This window comes from Canis lupus, chromosome 9, assembly GCF_003254725.2.
Source record: "Canis lupus dingo isolate Sandy chromosome 9, ASM325472v2, whole genome shotgun sequence".
Classification (NCBI taxonomy): domain Eukaryota; kingdom Metazoa; phylum Chordata; class Mammalia; order Carnivora; family Canidae; genus Canis; species Canis lupus.
This window is the reverse complement of record NC_064251.1, coordinates 4,987,607-5,011,233: the sequence shown is the minus strand read 5'-3', so window position 1 is coordinate 5,011,233 and position 23,627 is coordinate 4,987,607. Positions and strand designations below refer to the sequence as shown.

General features: G+C 57.9%; 2 protein-coding genes and 1 long non-coding RNA gene across 14 annotated transcripts in view; 1 reads left to right on the top strand and 2 right to left on the bottom strand.

Moving 5' to 3' along the window:
* Positions 1 to 4,247: 4,247 nt before the first annotated feature.
* LOC118355691 (uncharacterized) lies at positions 4,248 to 11,453 on the bottom strand. 5 transcript variants are annotated; one of them, XR_004818686.2, is made up of 4 exons: positions 10,783 to 11,453; positions 10,160 to 10,436; positions 7,967 to 8,772; positions 4,248 to 5,791 (listed from the first exon to the last, which is right to left on the bottom strand). It is a non-coding gene; the product is annotated as an uncharacterized LOC118355691 (long non-coding RNA). The 5 variants fall into 5 exon arrangements; XR_004818689.2 differs by lacking the exon at positions 4,248 to 5,791 and having other exon boundaries at positions 7,737 to 8,397; positions 8,490 to 8,772; positions 10,783 to 11,449; XR_007412805.1 differs by lacking the exon at positions 4,248 to 5,791 and having other exon boundaries at positions 7,737 to 8,076; positions 8,490 to 8,772; positions 10,783 to 11,448.
* On the top strand, positions 9,620 to 15,820 carry SPHK1 (sphingosine kinase 1). 4 transcript variants are annotated; one of them, XM_049113897.1, is made up of 6 exons: positions 9,620 to 9,755; positions 13,376 to 13,579; positions 13,912 to 14,064; positions 14,148 to 14,242; positions 14,321 to 14,436; positions 14,730 to 15,820. In XM_049113897.1, the coding sequence occupies exons 2-6, from the start codon at positions 13,570 to 13,572 to the stop codon at positions 15,517 to 15,519; spliced, it is 1,164 nt and encodes a 387-aa protein (XP_048969854.1). In that variant the 5' UTR covers positions 9,620 to 9,755; positions 13,376 to 13,569; the 3' UTR covers positions 15,520 to 15,820. The 4 variants fall into 4 exon arrangements, with proteins under 4 accessions (XP_048969854.1, XP_048969853.1, XP_035576422.2 ...); XM_049113896.1 differs by lacking the exon at positions 9,620 to 9,755 and adding an exon at positions 11,667 to 11,844; XM_035720529.2 differs by lacking the exon at positions 9,620 to 9,755 and adding an exon at positions 12,710 to 12,844.
* A 726-nt stretch (positions 15,821 to 16,546) lies between these two features.
* UBE2O (ubiquitin conjugating enzyme E2 O) overlaps positions 16,547 to 23,627 on the bottom strand; it is a 56,379-nt gene continuing 49,298 nt past the window's right edge. For all 5 annotated transcript variants that reach the window (XM_049113895.1, XM_025468087.3, XM_035720720.1 and 2 more), the window contains exons 13-18: positions 23,147 to 23,236; positions 21,465 to 22,161; positions 21,084 to 21,220; positions 19,102 to 19,305; positions 18,948 to 19,005; positions 16,547 to 18,797 (exon numbers count right to left, since the gene is read on the bottom strand). In XM_049113895.1, the coding sequence (XP_048969852.1) occupies positions 18,127 to 18,797; positions 18,948 to 19,005; positions 19,102 to 19,305; positions 21,084 to 21,220; positions 21,465 to 22,161; positions 23,147 to 23,236 (1,857 nt within the window). In that variant the 3' untranslated portion in view covers positions 16,547 to 18,126. The remainder of the gene's footprint in view (positions 18,798 to 18,947; positions 19,006 to 19,101; positions 19,306 to 21,083; positions 21,221 to 21,464; positions 22,162 to 23,146; positions 23,237 to 23,627) is intronic.

Sequence of the window (23,627 nt, the reverse complement as noted above, 5' to 3'; positions counted from 1 at the left end):
AATAAGTAACCGACACCCGCCCAGATGGGCACCATCAATTCCTTCTCTCTCTGTGAGCTCATGCCTCATGCCATGCGGCAGGGGCCCTAATCCCCACCCCTGGAATCTGGGCAGGACTTAATGATTTACTCGAGCAGTAAATGTGGTACAAGGGAGGTTTTGGGACTTCTGAGGTGGGGGCATGAGAAGCCTCGTAGTTTCTGCCTGGATCTCTTGGGAATGATTGCTCTTGAGACATTTCCTGTTGTAACCCAGCTGCCACGATGCATGGAGAGACCACAGGGAGCTGTTCTGGCCCGTAGGCCCGGCTGCCGGCCCCCTGACAGCCAGCCACAAATGTCACCACATGAGACAGCCATCTCGGATATTTAGCCCACTGCCCCCATAACCACACGACTCCCCAAGTGAGAATCACCCATCTGAGCTTCATCAACCTACAGTGAACCCAATAAATTATTGCTTCAAGCCACTATGTTTTTGGGTGATTTATTATTCAGACACAGATAACTGGAACACTTCCCCAGGGAGGCAGGGCTTTCAGACACATATGCTCCTCTCTTGGATGAAAAATTAATTGTCTTTCTAGTGATTGCCCAGGAAGGGTTCACACCAGGGATAGCTTGGCTGCTGGAGAGCTACAAGTCAAACGCCAACACAAGTTCAAGTTCCAACTTATGCCTCGTTCCAACTTGTAAGCATGAGAGCATTTCAGCACCTCCCTTCCTCACCTGACAGTTGCTCTCTCCTCTCTAATCCTCCATAAATTTCAAATTGCTATTCCAAGGCAGTCATTATATATATATATTTTTTTAAGATTTATTTATTTATTTATTTATTTATTTATTTATTTATTTATTTATTTATTTGAGAGAGAGAGAGAGAGTGTGTGTGTGTGTGTGAAAAAGAGAGAGAGAGGAGCAGAGGGAGAGGGAGAAGCAGACTCCCTGCTGAGCAAGGAGCCCAGTTCAGGGCCTGATCCTAGGACCCCAGGATCATGACCTGAGCTGAAGGCAGATGCTTCACCCACTGAGCCACCCAGGTGCCCCCAAAACACTCATTATACAAACATGGTCAGGCTGTTAGAAAACTAACTGATGGCAGCAAGTACAACGTGGCCAGGTGGAAGGGGCTGGGAAATTCAGAGCTAAGCATCTGAGGCTTCGGACCCTTGACCAGGGTCAAGTTCTTAAGTCCTGGTGGGAAGGCAACTTTATCTCTCACTGACACACATGGGAGGATAGAGTCCCCTGGTGATTAAATACCAATTAGACATTAAGAAAAAGCATTTATAAAATTGTATTGCCATTCAACAGGGAAATAAGATTTAATTGAACTTTTTATTCACGAGCGCTCCTGCTTCGACACCACCTAGTGGGAGCGACTGTAATAGCTCCAGAGCCCCCCTGTCCCCTTCTCATGGAGCCTGGGTGGCAGCCAGCTTCGTCACCAGTCCCACATTTCCACCCCAGCGTCTGGGAGGATGTGGGGAGAGGCTGTGATGGTATGCATCACGTCTGTACTATGCCTGATTCAGTCCCAAACGTGAAGTAGTCACTGGGACCGTGATGATTCATGATGCCCTTCAAGAAGTTTTCTGTGGCATTTACAGAAAGTTCTTTGAGTTTGCCAACCTGCTTGGAAAACAGGCTACTGATCCCCCCTCTTATGCTGAGTCATCGGTTCCCAAATTTGCGCATTAGGAGATCCCCAGGGGGATCCAATGTGCTGCCTTGTTTGGGAGCCTCAGTGCTAAGTGACCCTGGAATTAGCTCCGGCCATCAGCAGAGCTGGTAACTACCGTCTTTTGCCTCCTCTCTGCTTTCCATTAGGAACATCCCGAGGCCAAACCCAGTTTAGAACCCTCTCAGCACTTACCACATCTGGGCCAGCTGGTAAAGCCCTTGCAGATAAGAAAGACTGGACTCAAAAGTTTTCCATTTCTAGGGGCACCTGGCTGGCTCCATCAGTAGAGTTTGGGATTCTTGATCTTGGGGTCGTGAGTTCAAGCCCCATGTTGGAGGTGGAGCCTACTTAAAGAAATTTTTCCCCCATCTCTAATGTCAAATCAGATTAGGTTAAATTTTAAGTATTTTTCCCCAAATATAAAAACATATCACATACGTGGTTATCCTTGCGGGGGGCGGGGTGTGATGGAGAAGGAGCAGGGTTGGAAGGGGGCACAAGGAGTTTCTAGGATGTTTTTGTTTTTATTAATATGGGCGCGTTGGCTCATAAATTCATAGTTTATGATCTGTGCGCTTTTCTGTAGGTATTTAGACTTCGATAAGGAACCCAGCCCACGTGTTGCAGACCTACTGGGAAAAACACAGAGAAGTAAAAGGAAAAAAGGAGCGAGGGTTAGCCGAAGATCAGCCCTTAGGGCCCCCGCAGGTGGCACTGTATTTTACAGGAGCTAAGGTCCCTCCCACTAATGCCACCTGCGTGCTGGCTGCACCCCTCATCCTGGTAAGCAGAGGGAGGCTGCCCCTGGCAGTTACGTGAGGCCAAAGTACTGGATTCCAATGACTCGGTGCCAGGGAGGGACTGGCTGGAGAGGACAGCGGGATCACACTTTCTCCCTGACCTGGTCTCAATGGCTCATCTGAGCCTCCCACCCTGGGCTCCCCTCGAGCCTTCCTCCGCACGGTCCAGTTCTAGCAAGAATCCCGCTTGGTCAGTTTTGCCAGAATGCCCCACCCTCCACATCTGATCACCTTCCAAGTCTGTTCAGGTCGCTCACCTGCACCACCCCCAGGTGATGTCTGATGACTGGCTGCCTTGGCAAGGTGGGCTAGGTGGGCTGAGCCAGAATGTTGCCTTACTCCTGTTTCCTTTTAGGAATTTCCATCCACCGGCCCCCGCCAGCTCTTTGGCTATGAATTCCCACTTTTCCTTGTGTTTGGAGTTGAGGCGCCTCTCTGCCTCCCACTGCCCCCACCCCCAGACCCCACCGTGGAGGTCCCTATACCTATCACAACCGGCCTGAAAAAAAGCGCGCCTCAGCCATCTCTAACAAGTACCTTGGGTAGTGTTTTAACACCTCCCAAGTCAGAATTTCAGAATGGTTTTGTGCATCACAAAAGAATAATCCCAAGGCACCACCCTTTCCTTCAAGTCCTTTATTTAAAAAAAAAAAAAAACTTGAGGTGAGGGGCACCTGCATCCCAGTGTTTATAGCAGCAATGTCCACAATAGCCAAACTATGGAAAGAGCCCAGATGTCCATCGACAGATGAATAAAGATGTGGCATATGTATACAATGGAATATTAATCAACAAAAAAATGAAACCTTATCATTTGCAACAATGTGGATGGAACTAGAGAGCATTATGCTAAGCAGAATAAGTCAATTAGAGAAAGATATGATTTCACCCATATGTGGAATTTAAGAAACAAAACAGAGGATCATAGGGGAAGGGAGAGAAAAATAATCAATCATAGAGGGAGAACAATAAGAGATTCTTTACCATAGGAAACAAATTGAGGGTTACTGGAGGGGAGGGGGATGGGGGATGGGGTAACTGGGTGACAGGGATCAAGGAGGCCATGTGATGTGATGAGCATTGAGTGTTGTATGCAACTGATGAATCACTGAACTCTAGCTCTGGAACTAATAATGCACTATATGTTAATCAATTGAATTTAAATAAAATAAAATTAGATTTTAAAAAAAACTTAAGGTGAAATGCACAGAACACAAAATGGACAATTCAGTCCCATTTAGTGCGTTCATAGTGTTGTACAACCACCACGTCCACCTAGTTCCAAAACATCTCCATCACCCCCAAAATAAAACCCACAACCACTAAGCAAGTACTCATGTCCTTACCCCAGCACCTAGCGACCACCAATCTGCTTTCTCTACAGATCTGCCCATTCTGGGGAGCGCCTGGCTGACTCAGCTGATAGAACATGCAACTCTTGATCTCAGGGTTGTGAGTTCAAGCTCCACATTGGATGTGAAGCCTACTTAAAATTCAGATTTGCCCATTCTAGATATTTCAAATAAATGGAATCACACAATAAATAAATAGATGGCCTTTGTTCTTGGCTTTTTTTCATGTAATACTTTTTTTTTAAGAAAAAATATTATATTTATTTATGAGAGAGAGAGATCCTGGGCACGAGTAAGGGGAAGAGCAGAGGGAAAAGGACAAGCAGACTCCCTGCTGAGTGCCCCATGTGGTGCTCTAGCTCACAACCCTGAGATCATGACTCCAGCTGAAATCAAGAGTTGGACTCTTAACTGAGCCACCTGGGGGGCTCCAAAGAGCCTCATTTTATTTTTTAAAATATTTTGCTTATTTACTCATGAGAGACAAAGAGAGAGAGAGAGACAGAGACACAGGCAAAGGGAGAAGCAGGCCCCATGCAGGGAGCCTGATGTGGGACTCGATCCCGGGACTCCAGGATCATGCCCTGGGCCGAAGGCAGGCGCTGACACTGAGCCACCCAGGCGTCCCACATCCCATCTCCTGGTCTTTTTCTTTCCTTTCCTTTTCTCTTCTCGTCCTTTTCTTTTCTTTTCTTTTCTTTTCTTTTCTTTTCTTCTTTTCTTTCTTCTTTCTTTTCTTTTCTTTTCTTTCTTCTTTCTTTTCTTTTCTTTTCTTTTCTTCTTTTCTTTCTTTCTTTCTTCTTTCTTTCTTTCTTTCTTTCTTTCTTTCTTTCTTTCTTTCTTTCTTTCTTTCTTTCTTCTAGATTTATTTATTTGAGAAAAGGTGCACACACACGAGAGAGTGTGTGTGAGTGGAGTGAGCGGCACCTGGGGCAGTCCCTCATCCCACACCTGTGTTTCTTCCTCATTTTATTTTATTTTATTTTATTTTATTTTATTTTATTTTATTTTTTCATGAGAGACACACAGACAGAGGCAGAGACACAGGCAGAGGGAGAAGCAGGTGCCCTTCGGGGAGCCCGATGCGGGACTCGATCCCAGGACCCCAGGATCACGCCCTGAGCCAAAGGCAGACGCTCAACCACTGAGCTACCCAGGCGCCCCAGGAACCTCACTTTAAAATATATTTTTCTCAAGGGCTGGTGGGTAATGCTAGCTTTGCTTTCTACTTCTGTTAGGTCCTTTTTTTCATGGTTGACCTGCTAATGTTTATTGAAAGCTTGCAACATATGTGAGTCTTGGTCTAGAATTAGAATTAGCCACCCCCACCCTTCCACTCAGGGCTCCAGCATTTCAGAAATGCCCGAGACTGCAGGGACATGGCCCTCGAGGTCTTGGGCTTTGCTGTGGCTGCCGATGGGAGTACGAGATGCAGCCCTGAGGACGTAACATGCCTCTCCCCTGGGGAATATCACCCGTGCCTGCCAAGAGCTGAAGGAGGCAGACCCGATCCCACGTTACTCGCATTTTGCAGATATTGTTTCCCTTCCTTGAGTGCTCAAAGCTCTCAATCTGAGAACCGAGTAGTCACAGATACTTGTCACATGGCCCTGGAACTCAGCCTAAAATCTGAGGATCTTTGTGCTTGTTTGCAAATGCCGAGTTCTAATGCCATGGATTTTCCTAGGCCCTCCGAGTCAGGAAGACTGATGTATGTGCCCTTTTAACTCTGCACCGGGGCCATCTGTCCCTCTCTCCCGGGACCCGGCCTGCCCAGCCAGGAGGACGTGAGGCGTCGGACGTGCCCTTCCGGGCTCTCCGCAGCGGCACAGCGGCCACCTGGCACCCAGGTGCGGCTCCCTCTCCTGGCCGTTCCGCTGCACCTGCTGGGGCCCTGCGGTCAGGAGAGGTCGGCCCACAGGCACGTCTTGAGGACTTCATGTGATGACTGCAGTTCTAGGAAGGAGACAAGAAGACAAGAGAAAAGAGGTGCTCTGTAGCCACCTATCAGCTCCTCGCTGCTCAGGAGCCCTGGCCGGGGCCTTTCCCTTTTGGTTTGCTTTAAAAAAAAAATTCATGGGGATCCCTGGGTGGCGCAGCGGTTTGGCACCTGCCTTTGGCCCAGGGCGCGATCCTGGAGACCCAGGATCGAGTCCCACGTCGGGCTCCCGGTGCATGGAGCCTGCTTCTCCCTCTGCCTGTGTCTCTGCCTCTCTCTCTCTCTCTTTCTCTCTCTGTGACTATCATAAATAAATAAAAAATTAAAAAAAAATTCACTAACTAATTCCTCTGTAAGCGTTGACAGGCAATCACTTGGTTCCCCATTCCGTTTCAAAAGTGAGTTTCAGAGAAGCCTGCCAGGATCATCTGAGGATGCCTTGAAGGAGAAATGACATCTTAATTCATTCTCAAGATGCCAGTCACGTGGCCATGGCCAGGACTTTGGGGCTGTGAGCAGCGAGAACAAGGAATTCTGCTTTTGGAAACGGCTCTCCCGTCGGATCAGCACGTCACTCCCCTTGATGCACAAAGGCTTAGGGGCACACACGTGTGCAATCAGGTTACAGCGTCCCTTGCCCCCAAGTCCCCTCCTTGGCCCCAGCGGTCCCGGCCCATCCTGTATAATCGTGGCTTAGGTTACCAGGGTTGTGTCTGGAAAGAATCAAAGGGTTTGACCTTCAAGAGGCAAGCCTCCAGGGAAGGGGTAGTTCTATTTTCAGGATGTGGATAATGAGCAGCAGGGGTGGGCAAGCCCCACTCCAGCATCCGAGTCTTTGTGCAGCAAGTAGGGCGAAGTAGGGCATCCAGCGGCCTTCTTTTGACCCCAATCTAAACCACCCCCCAAATGGCACGGATGCGGAAGGTGTGGATGGAAGAGGAGAGGACGCATCCCCCAGGTGACCACCAGGGGTCAGTGGGGTGCCTCCGGCAGGCATCCCCAGAGGCCAGGCAGCACCGGCTTCTCTGGGTTTCTTTGGGTCGGGGTGAGAGGGCCCCTCACCTTCCCTTGGCAGAAGGGGTCTGGCCTCAGGTAGGAGGAAAGGCCCTAGACCAGCGCCAATGCAGTGTCCAGCCTGGGGCCGTGTCCAGCCCCCTGTCTGTTTGCTTTGGGAACAACCCAAGGACACATCTTAGCTTTCGAGAGAAGTGAAAGTGGAAAACATTGCACAACAAAAAGCCCCAGGAAAACCGTATACACACCCATCCCCTTGGCCTGCTCTGCTTTCCTGCTCCCCAATGGCAGAGGTGCCAGGTCCCTCTTCCTGATTCCCAGTTCCCTTTGGGGACCTGCCTAAGGCAGTTTGATGCGGCTTTTCTTCCCTTGGGTGAAGTCTTTTACCAGGTGTCTGCGGTCTCCAAACCAGCAGAGATGAGCAAGTGCCATAGTTGGGTGGGGTGGAGGGCTGGCTGCAGCCGCAGAAAGGGACAATCTCTTGCCTCCCAAGTATCCAGGATGTGGGGTTGGTCACTGGAGACTAGGCCAGAGGCGGCCTCAGGCCCAAACCGGAGCTGATGTCAGTGAGAGCCTGTGGAATATTCCTGGCCATGATTTTCTGTGTGGCTGGTCCGGTTTAGCTTTACCACAGAGCCGCAGAAGCAGCTGGATTGCCAGATCACGTGATAGGAGCTGAGAGGGTGACACACTTCCTTTTGGTACCCAGGGGGCCCGCGCCCTGTGGCAAACGCTTCCTGCAAAGCTGAGTGGGGAATCCTAACAGGCCGAAAGGGGATGGGTTGGTCTGCTTGCCAGCCCTCCCTCAGGTGAAAAGTTGGGGTTCTGAAACCCTGGAATTACTATGTTTAGCCCAGATGCCAATTTCTCTCTCTCAGGTAGTTTTCAAAATTGGAAACCAGTTTTCTTTGTTGGGACCGCTACCCATGAAGTCCACAGAATCACGTGTTACGCCAGCAAAAATGTTTTTACTCCCACAAGATAGCCACTTATTTGGGGGGAAAGCAAGCTCCTGGTTTGTGTTTACTTGGCAGCGCTGGGGAAAGCGGGGAATGTCAGAAAGTTCGGTAGCCAAGTAAGGACACAGTTCCCAGACTTTCCCTACCCATCCGTGGTTGCCAGAGTAACAGCCCCCCAAAGGTCCAGGTCCTCATCCTTGGTACCAGTGAATGGATTACCTTATATGGTAAAAGGGACGTGCGGATGCTTCAGAAACTTCACATTAAGGCTCTAGAAGGGTGAGATTATCCTGGATGATCTGGGTGGGGCCAAGGCAATCACAAGGTTCCTACGAGGAAGAGGGAGGCTGGAAAATCAGTCGGAGGCGTGACAACAGAAGTAAAGGTCAGAGATCTGAAGTCCTGCGCTGACTTTGGAATGAAGGAAGGGTCCTGAGCCAGACAATGCAGGTGGCCGCTGGAGGTGGAACAGGCGGGGCAACGCAGCCTGCAGCCCTGCTGATCCATTCTGACCTCTGGAGCTTGTAAAAGAACAAATCTGAGCATCCCTACACTAACACAAACCTCAGCTTTGTTCTTCCAAGGGCTGAAAAACAAACGCAACTCCTCGGGAAGCCAAAGATGCCATAAATCAAGATGCGCGGTGAGATCTGAAAGTTGAGGGAGCGGTGTGCAAGCCTGGGCGTGCAAGGAAGTGTGGCAGCCAGGGCAGATGTAAACAACCCCTCCCAACAGATCTCACCTTGACAACGTGAGGAGGAGGGTAGTTCTGGCTTCCAGACATCCTCCTTCCTCCCACATCTGCAGGAACACGTCCCTTTTTCAGGACACCTCGCATTTGCACTTTCTCTGATTGAAAAGGTGAAATCGGGCAGCCCGGGTGGCTCAGCGGTTTAGCGCCTGCCTTCAGCCCAGGGCATGATCCTGGGGACCCGGGATCGAGTCCCACGTCGGGCTCTCTCCATGGAGCCTGCTTCACCCTCTGCCTGTGTCTCTGCCTCTCTGTCTCTGTGTAATAAATACATCTTTAAAAATTAAAAAAAAAGAAAAGGTTAAATGCTAAAAGAATTGTAATACGTTAATTCCCACTAGAGTCCTAATGACCCGTTGGTTTTTTCCTCCCAGAGCAATTTGCATTTGAAAAACAACACGCCCACCGGAGATCACGCAGACCCTAAGGAACAAGGAACCGAAGCAGCCAAATCTTTCTCGGGAAGAAGGCCACGTGCAGACGAAGGCAGAGATGCAGTGATGCATCGCCCAGCCAAGCAACAGCAGCTTGCCAGCAGCCCGCCCGAGCTAGGAGGGAGGCCTGGGACAGATCCTCCCGCACAGCCCCGGAAGGAACCCTGACAATCTGATCTCAGACTTGGGCCTCCAGGTCCGAGAGACAGTGGATTTCTGGGAGGCCACCCAGTTGGTGGCACTTTGTTACAATGACCCCAAGAAACTACCAGAATAGCTTTCAGATGCTGGGCAAGGAGTGGAAATGAGCCGAGTGGGCGGGCCCGGCAGGGGGCTCTGGAGGCTAAGTACCCCATCAGCCTGCAGGTGAGGGTGGAAGGCGGAGCCCAGACAAGCCCTGTGCTCCCAGCCTCAGCAAGGAATCCCACGAGGACGAGGAGGTCACGCAGAGCGTGGAGCTAGGCTCACCACACGCCCAGAGTGGATGAGCCACAGCAGAAACAGAAACTCTGATCACTCCCTGCGTGCAGCCAAGAATCCTGCGTGACCAGTCTGCCCTCCTGGATCACCACGTGTGCGGCACACCCCGTCCCCCCCAATACCTGACACTGTCACCAGCATCTAGGAACCTCTCAGAAGGGAAAGCCACATCTGGGGGCTGTCCGAGAACACAAGTCTTAGGAAGAGTTTGGAGGGCTGGACACCTCCCTTCCCTGCTCCTGCAGCCTCCCTGGCAGCAAGGACTCAAGGTCAAAGGAGGCCTGGAGGCTCTGCAATTCAGCTTGGGAGCTGAAACCTCCTGGGACGACTGCTTCAGGGACCGGTGAGGTGGCGGGAATCCTATCCTAATAAAAGCAAGTCATTTGCCATCTGGCGGCCTTGGCTCCAATTTTCCAGAAAGCTGGAGCCAGGCCCAGTCAATTCCTGCTTTCTTTCTCTGAAGCAGGAGAGAAGGGGCTCTCAGGTGTGTCTCCCTGGTGGCGGGGGGCTCCCCACGAGGAGGAAGGGGGGCTGGGAAAACCAGTCTCTTTCACCTGTGAGCCTGAGTGGCAATCAGGTGGGATCGAGCCTGAAGCCAGGCTCATGGTGGGCCTCACGGCGTGGTGGGCCCTGCTGAATCAGGACTTGGGAGAGGAAGTCTGGAGAGGGCTTTAAGGTGTTTTCTCTTTTCTCTGGGACACCCTGCACAGCCCGGACGTTGGGGCAGCTCTGTGGCAAGCGACCTACCAGGTCGGCGGATACTCAAACATGTGCGAGAAGCCTGGGGTGGCCTCAGTCTTCCAGGCTGGGGCAGGACTCCTGCGTTTGCTTCTCAGCTCTGCTGGGAACTGGTGCTAAGCATTTGCAAGAACCTTCACTTCCCAGGGTTTGGGTTCCCCCAACTGTCAAAGGGCCACAGCATCTTGTTTTTGGCCCATCCTGTTTCCCCTGGCCGGGATGCTGATGGGCCAGTTTCTGGAGGCAGATGCGGTACTTTAGAGACAGGCTGGAGGTCAGCGCGGGCCTGGAGAGAGCGGAACCGGGCGGTTAATGACAAGAATGAGGGGGGCAGAGCAGAGACCGTGGAGGTGAGGGGGGCAGGGCAAGAGGCGGCCGGGAGGACAGAGGAACCATTGTGCGGACTGGAACCGGGGCCAGAGGGCTCTGCCCCCCAACCTCCCTCCCACTGAGCCCCCGGAGGCCGGAGCAAGAACCCAGCAGGCCCCCCTCACCCCCCGCCCCCGCCTCCCCGCCCCTCGCCCGCCGGGGTTCTGGTCACCCCGCCCCCGCCCGGCCCTGCCACCCCGGGGGCTCCAGCCTGGGGCGCTCGGGAGGAAGAGAGGGACCCTGCAGCGGGCGAGCTTTCTCACCACGGACTCCTGCACCGCCAGGTCTTCCCTTCCCTGTGCCTCAGTTTCCACCAGGTTCCAAGGTTTAACGCAGCGGCTCCTCAGGCCTGAATGAAGTGCCCTCCCGAGCGGGGGAGAGGGGGAGGCTGCCCTGGCCTCCGCAGGCACCTCGCTCCCAGGCTGCGATCTCGGGGAGCACCCGCCCGAGCCCCGCGTTTTCGCGGCGCCTAATCCAGGCTTCGACCGTAGGCTTCACTGGAGGGGACATGGGGAGGGGAGGGGAGGGGAGGAGGACGAGGCGGGGGAGGAGGGGTTGGCGGGCTGTCCCTGGCCCTCTGGCTCCCGCACCGAGCCGCCGCCTCTTCCTCCTCCTCCTCCTCCTCCTCCTCCTCCTCCTCCGCCGCCGCCGCCGCTCGTCCCCGCGTCGCGTGACCACGGCACTGCGGCTGCAGCGCAGCGGTCCCCCGGGTTCGGGTTCCCGGGGAGTGGGGGTTGGGGGTCCGGAGGTCCGGGGCCGCGGCTGCGGCTGCGGCGCGGCGGGAGGGCAGGACGCCCCGGCTCCTTCCCCCCGGTTCTTAGTCCTGCGGAGTTTCTCGAGCCCGGGGCGCGTCGCTGAGTCACCTTCCCGGAACGGGCTCGGGGCGCTCGGGACCGGCCGGGGCCTCCCGGGGGCCGCGCCAGGCGGGGGCGCGCACCGCTGCGACGCGCGCCGAGCCGCGGGGCCCCGGGCCCGCGCGTCCCTCCCCGCGGGGGACCTCGGGCGCCGCCCCCCAGGTGCTGGGAAACGGGGCCGGGCTGCCCGCGTCCCCCGGAAGGGACCCCACGGAGGCGTGCCCGAGGGACGGCGCCGCGGGACCTGCCTGTTCCCGATCCTCGGGGGCGCTGGGGAGAGCGAGGCGGGGGGGGCGGTGGCTGCAGGTGTGGGCGCGAGAGCCCGCGGCCGCCTGGCCCGACCCGGGTGAGGCCTCCCCTAACTTTGGCCGCACCTGGTCAGGGCGCCTAGTCGGCCGTGGCGACGTCCTCCTCCGGGTCTCCGCAAACAACCCCCCAGGGACTTAACTCGTTGGTGGCGGACACGTTCAGGTCAGACCCTTGCCCACGACACGTATATCACACGCGCGCGCGCACACGGACACACACGCATCTCCGTTTGCCTCCGTCGAAGCGAGGACTCCCGGGGCGCTCGCATCCTCCCGCCGAGCCAGAGGAGGCGGCGGGGCCGCTGCCCCGTGTGTGGCCCTCGGATCCCGACCGGGCCCCCCAGACCTAGGTTACAACGCCGGGTCCCCTCCCGCGGGTGAGGGGCGCGGGCCTGGGTCGCCCGCTGCGGGGTAGCCTCTCGGTTTCCTCTGGGGAAAGATCCAACTTTTATGGGTCTCGACCAGGCCCCCTCCTCCGGTCCGCGGCCGCCTACGCCCCACGCGGGCGGGTGGATGGACGCCCGGCTGCCCCGGGCTCCGGGGGCTGCGCGGCGAGGCTGCCCGCCAGGAGCCAAAGCAGGCGGCAGAGAGTCGCCTGGGCGCGGGGCGCGGGGCGCGGGGCGGGGGGCGGGGGGCCCCGAGGGGTCTGGGCCTCGGGTCCCAGTGGGCTGGGGCGCAGCGCGCGACGGGGGAAGACCCCGCGGCCGGAGGTGGCGGCGTCCGGGGACAGCCGAGGGGCCGCTCCGACCCGGGGCGCCGCGGCGAGTTCGCGTCCCCCCTGCGCGCCCGGGACGCTGAGCCCCGCGCCTCGCCGACTCCCGCCCCGCGCGGCGCCGCCTTCTCTCCGGCAGCTGGGCCGGGCCGCGGGCGCTGACCGGGCGGGAGGCGGCGCCGTGAGGCTGGGGGCGGGCAGGCCCAGGCCGCGCCAGGCGCCGGTTCCACCCCCGAGCGCGGGGAGCGCGGGGAGCGCGGGGTGTGGCCAGGCCGCGGCGCCTGGCGGCGAAGTTGAGCTAAAAGTTTGAGGCCAGAGGCGGGGAGGCCGCGCAGCCAGCGCTCCTGCGGCGCTCGGGTCGTCGCTCAGACGGGGCCGGCCGAGCCCAGTCCGCCCTCGGCCGCTGCAGGGCACGGAGGTGGCGCCTCCCCCAGCAAACCGGACCGACTGGGTAGGGCCGCCGCCCGGCTCCTCGCCGCTCGCGGCCCCTGGGCGCCCGCTCTGCGCCCGGCGCGGGGAGGCGGCGGCGGCGGCGGGGCTCGGCTCGGCTCGGCTCGGCTCGGCTCAGCCCTCGCGGGCCCCCGCGCTGCTCCCGCGGGCGAGGCGCTTGTCCCGGCGGCTCCGGGCGCTTCGAGCCCCGCGATGTCCGCTCACGTTCTGGCATTTTTACGCCGCGGGACCCCTGTGCCCCCGGCAGCCCCGGGGGCGGCGAGGAGCCACGGGGCTCTGCCTCCTCGTCGGGCCGGGACCGACGCCGCTGAGAGGGGAGCCCCCGGGGCCTGACCCTCCGCTCTGCGGGGTGGGGGGGCTCGGGCCGGGCCGGGAGCGCCCGCGGGCGCCAGACCGCGGCTCTCTGCACCTCGCGGGGGGCGGGCGATGCCCGAGCGCGCGGCTCCCCGCGCCCCGTCCGACGGTGCAGCCGGGCGCTCCCCGCCGCCGCGGGCCGCTCGGGGCTCCGCCAGCGCTGTCTCCTCTCCCTCAGATCCCGCAGCCGCAGGGGATGACGCGGGCGCCCCCGCGGCCCCGGCTCCGGGCGGGGAGGGCGAGCCCCTCGGCCGGCACCGCGACGCGCGCCTGGGCAGCGCCGATAAGGAGCTGAAGGCAGGGGCCGCCGCCGCGCGCAGCTCCCCGACAGCGCTGGGGACGCCCCGGCAGCGCGAGCCGCGGGTCGAGGTTATGGACTCAGGTTCGTGGGGCCCCGGGGGGCAGGGGCTGCCGGGGGCGGGGTTCTCTTCCTCCCTTGCCAGGAAGAACGGCCCGCGGCAGCCGGGGAAGGAGAGGGGCGGAGGACAGCCGGAGCACTTTTCCCGACGAGGCCAGAAGCCGGTCCGCCCCTAGCCGAGGACCGGGGTGTCCTGCCCCCCCCGGCCCCCCAGGACGCCGGGGCCTCCTGCCAGGCTCTGTTGGCTCCATCACCCGGGGATTTCAGGCCCGCGTTTCCACCCCGGCGCCCCCGCTGTGAGCCGCGGCCCCCTAGTGGCCGGTTGGGGACGCGGCCCCGTGGGGCTTGTTTTGCAGCGGGCGGCGCGCGCAGCCTGCTCCCCCGGCCCTGCCGCGTGCTGATCCTGGTAAACCCGCGCGGAGGCAAGGGCAAGGCGCTGCAGCTCTTCCGCAGCCACGTGCAGCCCCTGCTGGCGCAGGCCGAGGTCTCCTTCACGCTGATGCTCACTGGTGAGTGCCTCCCGGGGCGTTGCGGGAGCAGCCGCCCCCCCCCCGCCCCCCTGGACCCCCGTGGCCACCCTGTCTCTCCGCAGAGCGGCGGAACCACGCTCGGGAGCTGGTGCGCGGGGAGGAGCTGGGGCGCTGGGATGCGCTGGTGGTCATGTCCGGAGACGGGCTGATGCATGAGGTGAGGCCTGCCCCGAGGGGCTGGGGGGGGGGCGTGCTGCTCAGGCTGAGCCCCCCCCCCACCCCGTGCTCCCCACAGGTGGTGAACGGGCTCATGGAGCGGCCCGACTGGGAGACTGCCATCCGGAAGCCCCTGTGCAGCCTCCCCGCCGGCTCTGGTAACGCGCTGGCAGCTTCTCTGAACCATTATGCCGGGTGAGAGCCCAGGGCCAGAGTGGACCTGTTTTCCCTCAGTGCCACCCTCCCACCAGGTTTTCTAAGTTCCCGTATATGGCATAACGTCTATTTCCTCTCTTCTGGAGCCTCCACCCTCAGTTCTGGGGCCCTCCCTGGGTGACCAGCGGGTACCTCCTCCTGTGCCATCTGTCATTCCCCCCAGCGCCCTAGGGACGCAGCGTTCCTTTGCCCGCTTCACGTCCTCGGGCAGAGGAGCAAGGCGCACGCATGAGGCCTCCTGCCCTGCACCATCTGACCTTTCTCCCCTGCAGCTACGAACAGGTGACTAATGAGGACCTCTTGACCAACTGCACGCTTCTGCTGTGCCGCCGGCTGCTGGCACCCATGAACCTGCTGTCACTGCAGACAGCCTCCGGGACGCGCCTCTTCTCCGTGCTTAGCCTGGCTTGGGGCTTCATTGCTGACGTGGATCTGGAGAGCGAGAAGTTCCGGCGTCTAGGGGAGATGCGCTTCACTCTGGGCACCTTCCTGCGCCTGGCGGCCCTGCGTGTCTACCAGGGCACACTGGCCTACCTCCCCGTGGAAAGGGTGGTCTCCCAAGTGCCCACCTCCCCTGCTGTGGACCGGCAGAACCAGCAGGGTCCTACAGATGTGCACCTCGTACCCCTGGAGGAGCCAGTGCCCTCACACTGGACGGTGGTACCAGAGCAGGACTTCGTGCTGGTGCTGGCCCTGCTGCACTCACACCTGGGCAGCGAGATGTTTGCTGCCCCCATGGGCCGATGCCGGGCTGGCACTATGCACCTGTTCTACGTGCGGGCAGGTGTGTCTCGGGCCATGCTGCTGCGCCTCTTCCTGGCCATGGAGAAGGGCAGGCACATGGAGTATGACTGTCCCTACCTGGTGTATGTGCCTGTGGTTGCCTTCCGCCTGGAGCCCAAGGATGGGAAGGGGGTGTTTGCTGTGGACGGGGAGCTGATGGTCAGTGAGGCTGTGCAGGGCCAGGTGCACCCAGACTACCTCTGGATGGTCAGTGGCTGCATGGAGCCCCCAGCCAGCCAGAAGCCTCCCCAGGGACCATCTCCAGAAGAGCCCTTGTGACTGTGGGCCTTGCCGTGCTTTAGCCTCCTTGGTCAACTCTGGCAGGACCCTCTCCACCCTTCCGCCAGGACTGGAGGGCCTGTCCGCAGCTCATGTGCCAGGGAGGAGGAGGACCCCTGAAGACGGTGGGAAGGTAGAGGCTGTGCTTTGGGAGGGCAGGCTCTGCCTACCAAAGGCCAGCATGAGGCTCTGGGCCAGGAGCCCAGCTGGTTGGGCCTCCCTGCCTACAGAAGCCACTCCCATTTTGTTTCTGGGAGCCCAACCCCATGAATTAAATACAAATAAAGTGACATTCCCAGCCTCCTGGTCTTATCCTGGGTGTTGGGGCAGGAATGGGGTCTTGCTCCTGCCAGGGCTCTAGAACTTAATGCCCAGTGGTGGGCAGTGGATTGGCAGTGCATAGTCCTGACTCCTGGTAAGTGTCATTTTGGTGGTGGGCACAGGATCAGGGCTAGTCTAGGCTTCTTTTTGGGCAGGAGTTAGGGTCCTGCCCCAGTGATTATACCATTTTTGGCCTGGGAGAAGCCAGGGAGCTCAACCAACTGTCCAGCCCCATGTGGAAGACAAACTCAGAGCTAGAATGTCTTACCCAGGACCACACAGCCAGCTAGTCTCCGTGAAGAGGGAAAAGGTCGGAGTTTGGGAGCATTAGGGAGATTAGCAAGGAGCAACAGTCAAAATGGCAGGCGGTTGGAAAGAAGTCCTCTATCCCTCCAGGGGGGCTCCAGGGCTCCCCCAGCCTCCTCTACCCTACACTGCCAGGCCCCTGTGGGGCACGAGTTAGAAGGAAGCAGAAGAGCGGGGCAGATCACCAGGCCCCCAAACTGGTAATCATTTTGACTTAAAGCCCAGGCTGGGTGCTTGGATGTCGGCTCCCCCAGAGGCTGGAAGGTGCTGACCTGGCCAAACTGGTCAATCAGAGGCCTGGGGACTGCCGCCGTGAACCTTCCTGGCAACTGGTCTTGCCTTCCCCTGGGGAGGGACGTGTGAGGTGCCCCAGAGGGGAAGAAAGGCGACAGAGCCCAGATGAATGGCAGAGGCAGGTTTAATGGTGCCACCTTGTCTTTTTTGTACATTGTAATGAGCCAAACAAAAAAAAAAAAATGCAAGTAAAAAAAAAAGTTTAATCACACAGCACTTTATACAGATATCTTAAGCAGTAGGCATTCACATCTCCACATGAACAACGCACTGGGAAGCACAGCCCCACCAGTCACTCTGGATGTTTCTCAAACGAGATACCGACTCAGGGCTCTAAGAGCCGCAGCCTGCGGCGCGGCCCCGTCCTTCCCCGCGGCTGCTGCCCGCTGGGTGCTTGTGACACAGCACAGGTGTGGAGCCGGCTTAAGGCGGACAAGACGCATCATGCTTTGGCTTCTTTTTTTTTTTTTTTTTTGTCTTTTTTTTTCTAATAAGAGTTAATATCTTTGCTTTTGAGATTTATTTTCTTTCAACCTTAAATATTACATACATACACCAAAAATTACATAGCTGCAATGTGCTCAACAGCATCCTCTTAACCTGGAGCTTCACATTATCAAAAGCTTAGAAAACTTGTAAACCTCTGGGCCTGTCTCTGTGAGGGAGGAGAACCCCCGCGGGCCACCTCTCTCTCCCCGGATTGAGCCCGCAGAGTCTGTAAGCGACAGGAGACCGCGGGTAGGGGCTGGCTCCTTCCTTCTGTGTTCCGCGAGCTAGGGGCCACCTCCCAGGCTCAGCATGTGATAGCGGGAGGGCAGAGTGTGAGAGAGGCCCGAGCACTGGCTCTGGCCTTGTTCCGCTGCGCTTCCGCCTCCTGGGGCCCTGGGGCGGGGTTGGGCAGGGAGCGGCCCCGCGGCGGCCCAACACTGCCATCCGCCAGCCACCTGGGACGCCAGAGCAAGGCACCTACCGCTGTTTTTTCCAGCAGCTCCCTGGTTCTCATTCCGTGTCACCTGTGAGGGCTGCCACCCCTCCCGGGTGTCCCCCTGAACCCAGCCCGGTCCCAACCTCTCTTAGAGAGCAAGTTCAACAGGCCTGAGGGTTGTCCTGTGGTACACAGTCCAGAGCGGAGCCAGGAGTTGGTGACAGCAGCTACAACTCCCCAGCTGGGGGACGAGGAAGGACCTGGTGGTGATGGCAGCAGGGGGGCCCGGGGCCAGGGAAGCTCCAGGGGCACTGAAGAGGGTGGAAAGGGACTGGGGGAAGCGCTGGAGCCGCCCACGCTTCATGCACGCACATCCGCTCTGCTGCTGGGCTGTGCGGGCCCACAGACAGCCCCCAAGGCAGGCCCTCGGAACCCCGCACCTCCGACCCAAGATGGGCACGGCCAGGAAGCAAGTGCCAGGACGCTCTGCCTGGGTGACAAGTGGAAAGACCAGCAGCAGGTTCCAGATTCTCTTTGCCACAGGGGACCGGCCTGTCAAAAGATTGCTTCGGGGAAGAAACGGCAGCATCTCAAGAAACTCCTTGCACTTCAGCATCAAACTCACCTTGGGGAGAGGGCAATGAGGGGCTTTTGCATCGGGGACAGAGGAGAAAACGGGAAGACGGGCGATTCCGGGGGAGGGAGTGAGCGGGCAGCAGCTGGCCTCTCCCCACGTGACATTCCTTCCTCCAGGGTGGCAGCTACTTGTCCTCCGCGCTCTCAGGCATGCCTGCCTCTAGCAGAGCGGCCCGGAACTGCGTCAGGACACCCCGGATGCTCTTGATGAAACCCTTAGAAAGTGGGAAGAGAGGGAAGCCGATGTCAGGGTAGCCACTCTTCTCAGGCAAGAAGCTCCGGTAGCTCTTTCTCCGCTTCTTTGGTTTGACACTGGGTGGCACCGGGGTGTCAGGCGCTGCCTCCGAAGTCTGGTCTGTGCGGTCCCTGCTAGCTGAGGCCGGGCCCTGGGCGCCGCCCTCCGAGTCTGAGCCCTGGGAGGCCTCGCCAGCGGCCAGCCCTCCGTCCTCAGGTTCTTCTCGGCCGTAGTCTGAGAGCTCGGCCACAGCAGGCGGCTCCGGGGAGCTGCTGTCCTTGGGGATCCCGTTGGGCAGCGCGTGGGCCCTCTCCAGCAAGGCGTGGGTTTCCAGCCAGGACTCGATGCGGCTCACCAGCCGCCAGCCGCCAGTACGGAAGTGCTGCCGGATTTCCTGCTCGAAGACTTCAGGGGGCCGCCGCACCAGCTGGGTCATGGACTGGACCACGCGGATGAGCGCCATCTCGTTGTAGCAACGACTGTTCTCGTACCCCTCCTGCAGGCCCCGGTCGCTGTCGAAGCCAGCTTCATTGTAGTAGGGTTCATTCACCAGGATCAGACCTGTGGGCGTTGGGGTGGGAAGCCCATGAGGGCTGGCCTGAGGACCCCTGGAGGGCAGCCAGAGCTACGGGTGGGAGCTGGAGACAGAGGCCTGTGTCTCCGCAACCCCCAGCAGCTCTCCCGACCACCAGCCCTCCCCCGACACCGTACCTTGGATGGAGATGAGCACCTGGAGAAGGCTGGATTTGCTCGTCCACCTCTCCGTCCCCTGAAACACATGTGCACACAGCATGATCGACTCTGTCCAGACACCCGCTCCCGACAGGCTGTCCTCCCACCCCGACGGTGCTGGCATTACACTCACCTTTCCAATCCAGGTGCCCAGGAGGCTGACACACACCTTCCCGTTGTCATACAGGTTGGGGTTCAGGCGGCCACTGCACTGGGAGAGGTAGCAAAAGTGGGGGGGCACGGCTGGGTAGATGTTGGGCAGCTGGATGTCAAACAAGTAGAGGCCATCCTCGTAGGGGGTGCGAGTGGGGCCCTTGATCAGGGCTGAGAAAAGGTCCTAGAGGGAGGGAAGGCTGAGGTCGGTGCGGGCTGCTGCACGCGGCACCTGTGTGGATCGGGGGGAGGAAGAACAGCGCCCTGGGATTCCAGACGCCACCAGCTACGGAGAAGCTAAATGGAACTATTTCTGTGCGGGCCTACACGGCATCTTTTAACTCCTGGTATAAATGGAATCATCCAAACTGTTTTTTTATCATTAAGTCATTACTTTGAAGATTCATTTCTTAAAACACCTGCCCTGACCCCCTCTGCCCTCAGGCCAACAACAATTACAACTAGTCAGAAGATGAAAGAACATTCCAAGGTGGCAAGGCTATACTTGCTTTTAGGGAACCAGAGGAACAGGGGATCTGGAACCCCAGTGGAAAAGCTGGCAGACCACCAAAGAAACTCGGGTCATTAAGTCATTAGGGAGACTGCCTCCAGACAGTTGAAATCTGTGTATCGGGGGTGGGGGGTGGCATCCACTATTACAGCAACACACGTGACACTGGGTGATGTAAAAACAGCAAGGGCAGAGTACTGCCTGGTGCCACCCCGCAGGCCTTGAGATAATGCACTGCGCCATTTGTCCCTGCGAGTAAGCCCTGGAAAAAGTGCTGTTCTCTCCTCAGCAGAGCTGAGACAGGTTGGAATTTTCAAGTTTTACTAAAACTCAAGCAAAAGCAAAGATGTCACCAAGAACCCTGAGCAGCAGGGGCGGGGGGATGGGGTAACTGGGTGACGGGCATTAAGGAGGGCATGTGACGTAATGAGCACTGGGTGTTGTACACAACCGATGAATCACTGAACTCTGTCTCTGAAACGAGTAATACGCTATATATTGATTGAATTTAAATAAATATAAGAAAGAAAAAAAAAGAATGAATGAACCCTGAGTGGCACCGACCCTGTGGTGACCCCAGCCCCACCCCATGGTTTCCAGGCAGGTGCAAACAGCACCCCTGTTCTGTTCTCTGACCCTCTGGCCAGAGCTGGACTGCAGCTGCGGCCAGGTCAGACTCAAGTTCAGTGTCTCGCACCAGGCCCGGCACACAGCAGGGGCCCGGTGGAGGTGTTGAATAAATGAGGTGACAGATGGACCGGGCATGCCTGTGCCTGGAATGAGGACGCGCTCACACCGCCTCCGGTGGCATGACTCAAGCCTGGGCCCGGGCCATGGAGGGAGGAATGGAAAACGCAATGGGACATGGCCACGTGAGTGGATACTAATCTGTAGCTAAAAGAGAATGAACTAGATCAAGACGCATCAACATCAACAGGTCTCAAAAATCATCCCATTGAGACAAAAAAGCAAACTACGGATGATGTGTGCAATGACAGGCTACTCGTGTGGAACAGATCACACAAAATGTTTATGCTGACGTGTGAGAATGTGAAAATAGAAAATAAAAAAAGGTGGTCTTTTTTTTTCTTTTTAAAGATCTTCTGTAGGGAGACCCACAAAACTCCTAAAATTATGATGCCTAGGGGCTGGGTGAGGATTGGTCAAAGGCAACTTCAGCCTTCTCTGCAACGTTCTGATACTTTTAAAAGAACAACACTCAGGTAATAACTTGTAAAGAAGGGGGAAAAGAACACACCGTGTGGTCTAGACACGTGTGTGCCCCCCACGTGAAAGAGCCTGTCTCCTGCCCCATAAGGGGTGTGGGTGGCCTCTCAGGTGCTGCTCAGTCCTGGAGGTCCAGGAGCCCACAGCTGGCCGCCTCTGGGTGCCAAGCACCCACACAAGAACACCTGCACCTGCCCACGCCAAGCCCACGCCAGGCTACTTGCCATCCTATCTTCAAAAGTCTTGACCATGATGCCATCGGGCAGCGAGGTAGCCAGCAGTGCCATCTCCTTCCGTACTGTGCTGAAGAACTTCTTGGCTTCTGGAGGCTGGAACTCAATTTTCTTAAAAGAGTGATTTGCTAGAGGAGAGAAAAGAGGGGTCAATCCCTAATGACAGGACCCGAGAACTCTATCTGGAAGGACAGCTGCCACACGGGGGAAGTGGCCTAGAGGAAGCGCCCCACCAGGCGGGCGAATAAGCCCCCAGGCTTCACACCCTCGAGCCCAGCCACCGCCCCAGTGACCACACCAGGGAAATGCTTTCCTTTCCTCAGGCGGCAGCTGGGAGCTGGGAGGGGACCGGCAAAGGCAAGGTGAACTCACAGGGCGCAAACTCCAGCACCGAGAAGACCTCGCCCTTGGCACTGGTGAAGGTGACTCCAGGCTTGCCGCCACACTGCTGACAGAGCACCGGGGTCTCGCTGGGCCACTCGGCCTTCACGGGGGACTGCCCCTCGGGTTTGTCCTCCTTGCGTTCAGCATCCGGCATCGCCTCCATCTTCTCCTCCTCCGCAATGGCCACATTGTCCAGAGTCTTCTTGAGATTTTCCTGGAGTTTCTTAATGTCATCTAAAAACTTCTTCTCCCGAGTGGGTTTCTCAGGCTCCACTGTGGGGGAGGTGGGTGAGCCTGTCAGAAGCTGCTCCACAGTCATGTTCTTGAGGCTCTCCAGGATCTTGATGGCCTCTTTCAACTCCCGGAAGCTCTTTGGGGGCCCATCCTTGCCAGCCTTCTCCATCAGCCCAGCCACGGGCGCAGCCATGGCCACAGCCCCCTGAATGGCGGCTGTGGCAGCCTCTTCACTGATCACCACCCCCTTGTCCTCCTCGGGGGCTGCTGGCTGCTCAGGAGGTGGGATGGGGGGCTCCTCTATCTTGGGGTGCTCATCCTCCACCAGCCCGTTGTCCGTCTCCCAGCTGTCACTGTCGTCCTCCCACTCATCCGAGGATGCCCCACTGGTGCTGCCTTCCACCGAGTCATAGTCTGATTCCTCAATCTCAGACTCAATGTTGTACAAGTGCTGGGGGCAGATGGGCACAGTTCAGAGAGGCTCTGCAGGGCTCCGGGGCGGCCCCCGACCCTCAGAGCTGATGGTGACAGGCTATGCTGAGGCCTCAGCGGCCCCCCTCCGCCTTTCCCCCTTTCCTATCCTGGACTCTGCAGTTGGGCCTCTCTGTGCTAGGTGGTCCCTGGGCCTCTGGGAGGTGCCTCTGCCTACCCCACACCCGGCGGCGGGGCTTAAAGGCCCGACCGGCAGCCAAGGACCATTCCAGCCTCCTCTGCCTCTATGAATACTGGCCACCCCTGGTGGCAAATCCAGCTCCACCCCAGAGAATTCAGGTCAGCCACCTCTGTGGGGTTTAGCTGAGAACATGCAATAGGAGGGGGAGGTTGAGGAGAGCTGGCCTGTGTCACATCCTGTTCACGTATTCCTGGAATGGTCGTCCGGATGAAGGAGTGAGCCACTCCCTCCCCCACCCCCTAAAGGGACCAGGAGAGGGGAGAAGGGATGTGAGGATTGGCTCAAACAGAGTGGGGGCAAAGAAATGATACTGAGAACATCTTTGTTGCTCAGAACCCACCAGCAGGGGCTGGGGCTAGGACTGGGGCCAGCTCTTCTCCTTTCTCTTCCTGATCTGGAGAAATGTTCCTAGAAATGTTGGTGGGAAGGCTCTACCTTCTATAGGAAGTAACCTATGTTTTTTAGCAGAGTGAGACGGGGATGCAGGCAAACCTGCAAACCTTCCGGGTGGGGCAAGACTATGGGCCAGCTGTGGGCTGCCCCTCTGTTCTCCTAACTCCCTCTGCCCAGAGCTTGGCATATAATAACCCCTCCCTCTTAAGCTCTCCCTGAGACCCAAACTCCCAAAAGAAGAGACCCTCACTAGGAAGATCTGAGAGCCCGTCTTCCTGTTCCTTGAGCAGGGACAGGAGACAGGCCGAGGCTCCCAGCCCAGCTGCCACAGTTGTGAGCCATGTGGTCTGGGCATTGGCAAAGGGCTCACCTGGGGCAGAATGATGGTCTTTGAGTTGTCAGCCCACACCACCTCCACCTTGCTGCTGACATCCACGCGGGCCACCTGGCCAACTGACGGCTGCAGGGTAAATGGGGCAGGGTCAAGGAGCAGCTCTCCGAGGGATGAGGGCCACAGCACCACCAAAAGGGAGCAATGGGTGACAAGGGTGAGGCCACAAGAAGGGAAGGGATGTGGGTGCCAGCCAGAGGCCACACTTGGTGAGCAGCTTAAGCGTAGGACCCTCTGGTTCCAAAACGGGCAGTCGAGCACACAAGCCCCTACTGATTCCATTCCTACTCATAGTCAGCTCTCGCTGGGCTTCCTGACACTCTTACAACGGGGTCCCTGCCATGGGATGTTTGGTCCTACTCTTCCTCTGCTTGACCCCAATTTCCCACTCACTCATCAAGGCCCAGCTCAGATGCCACCTCCCCAAGCCTCTCCTGTGCCCCCACAGCACTCAGGACCA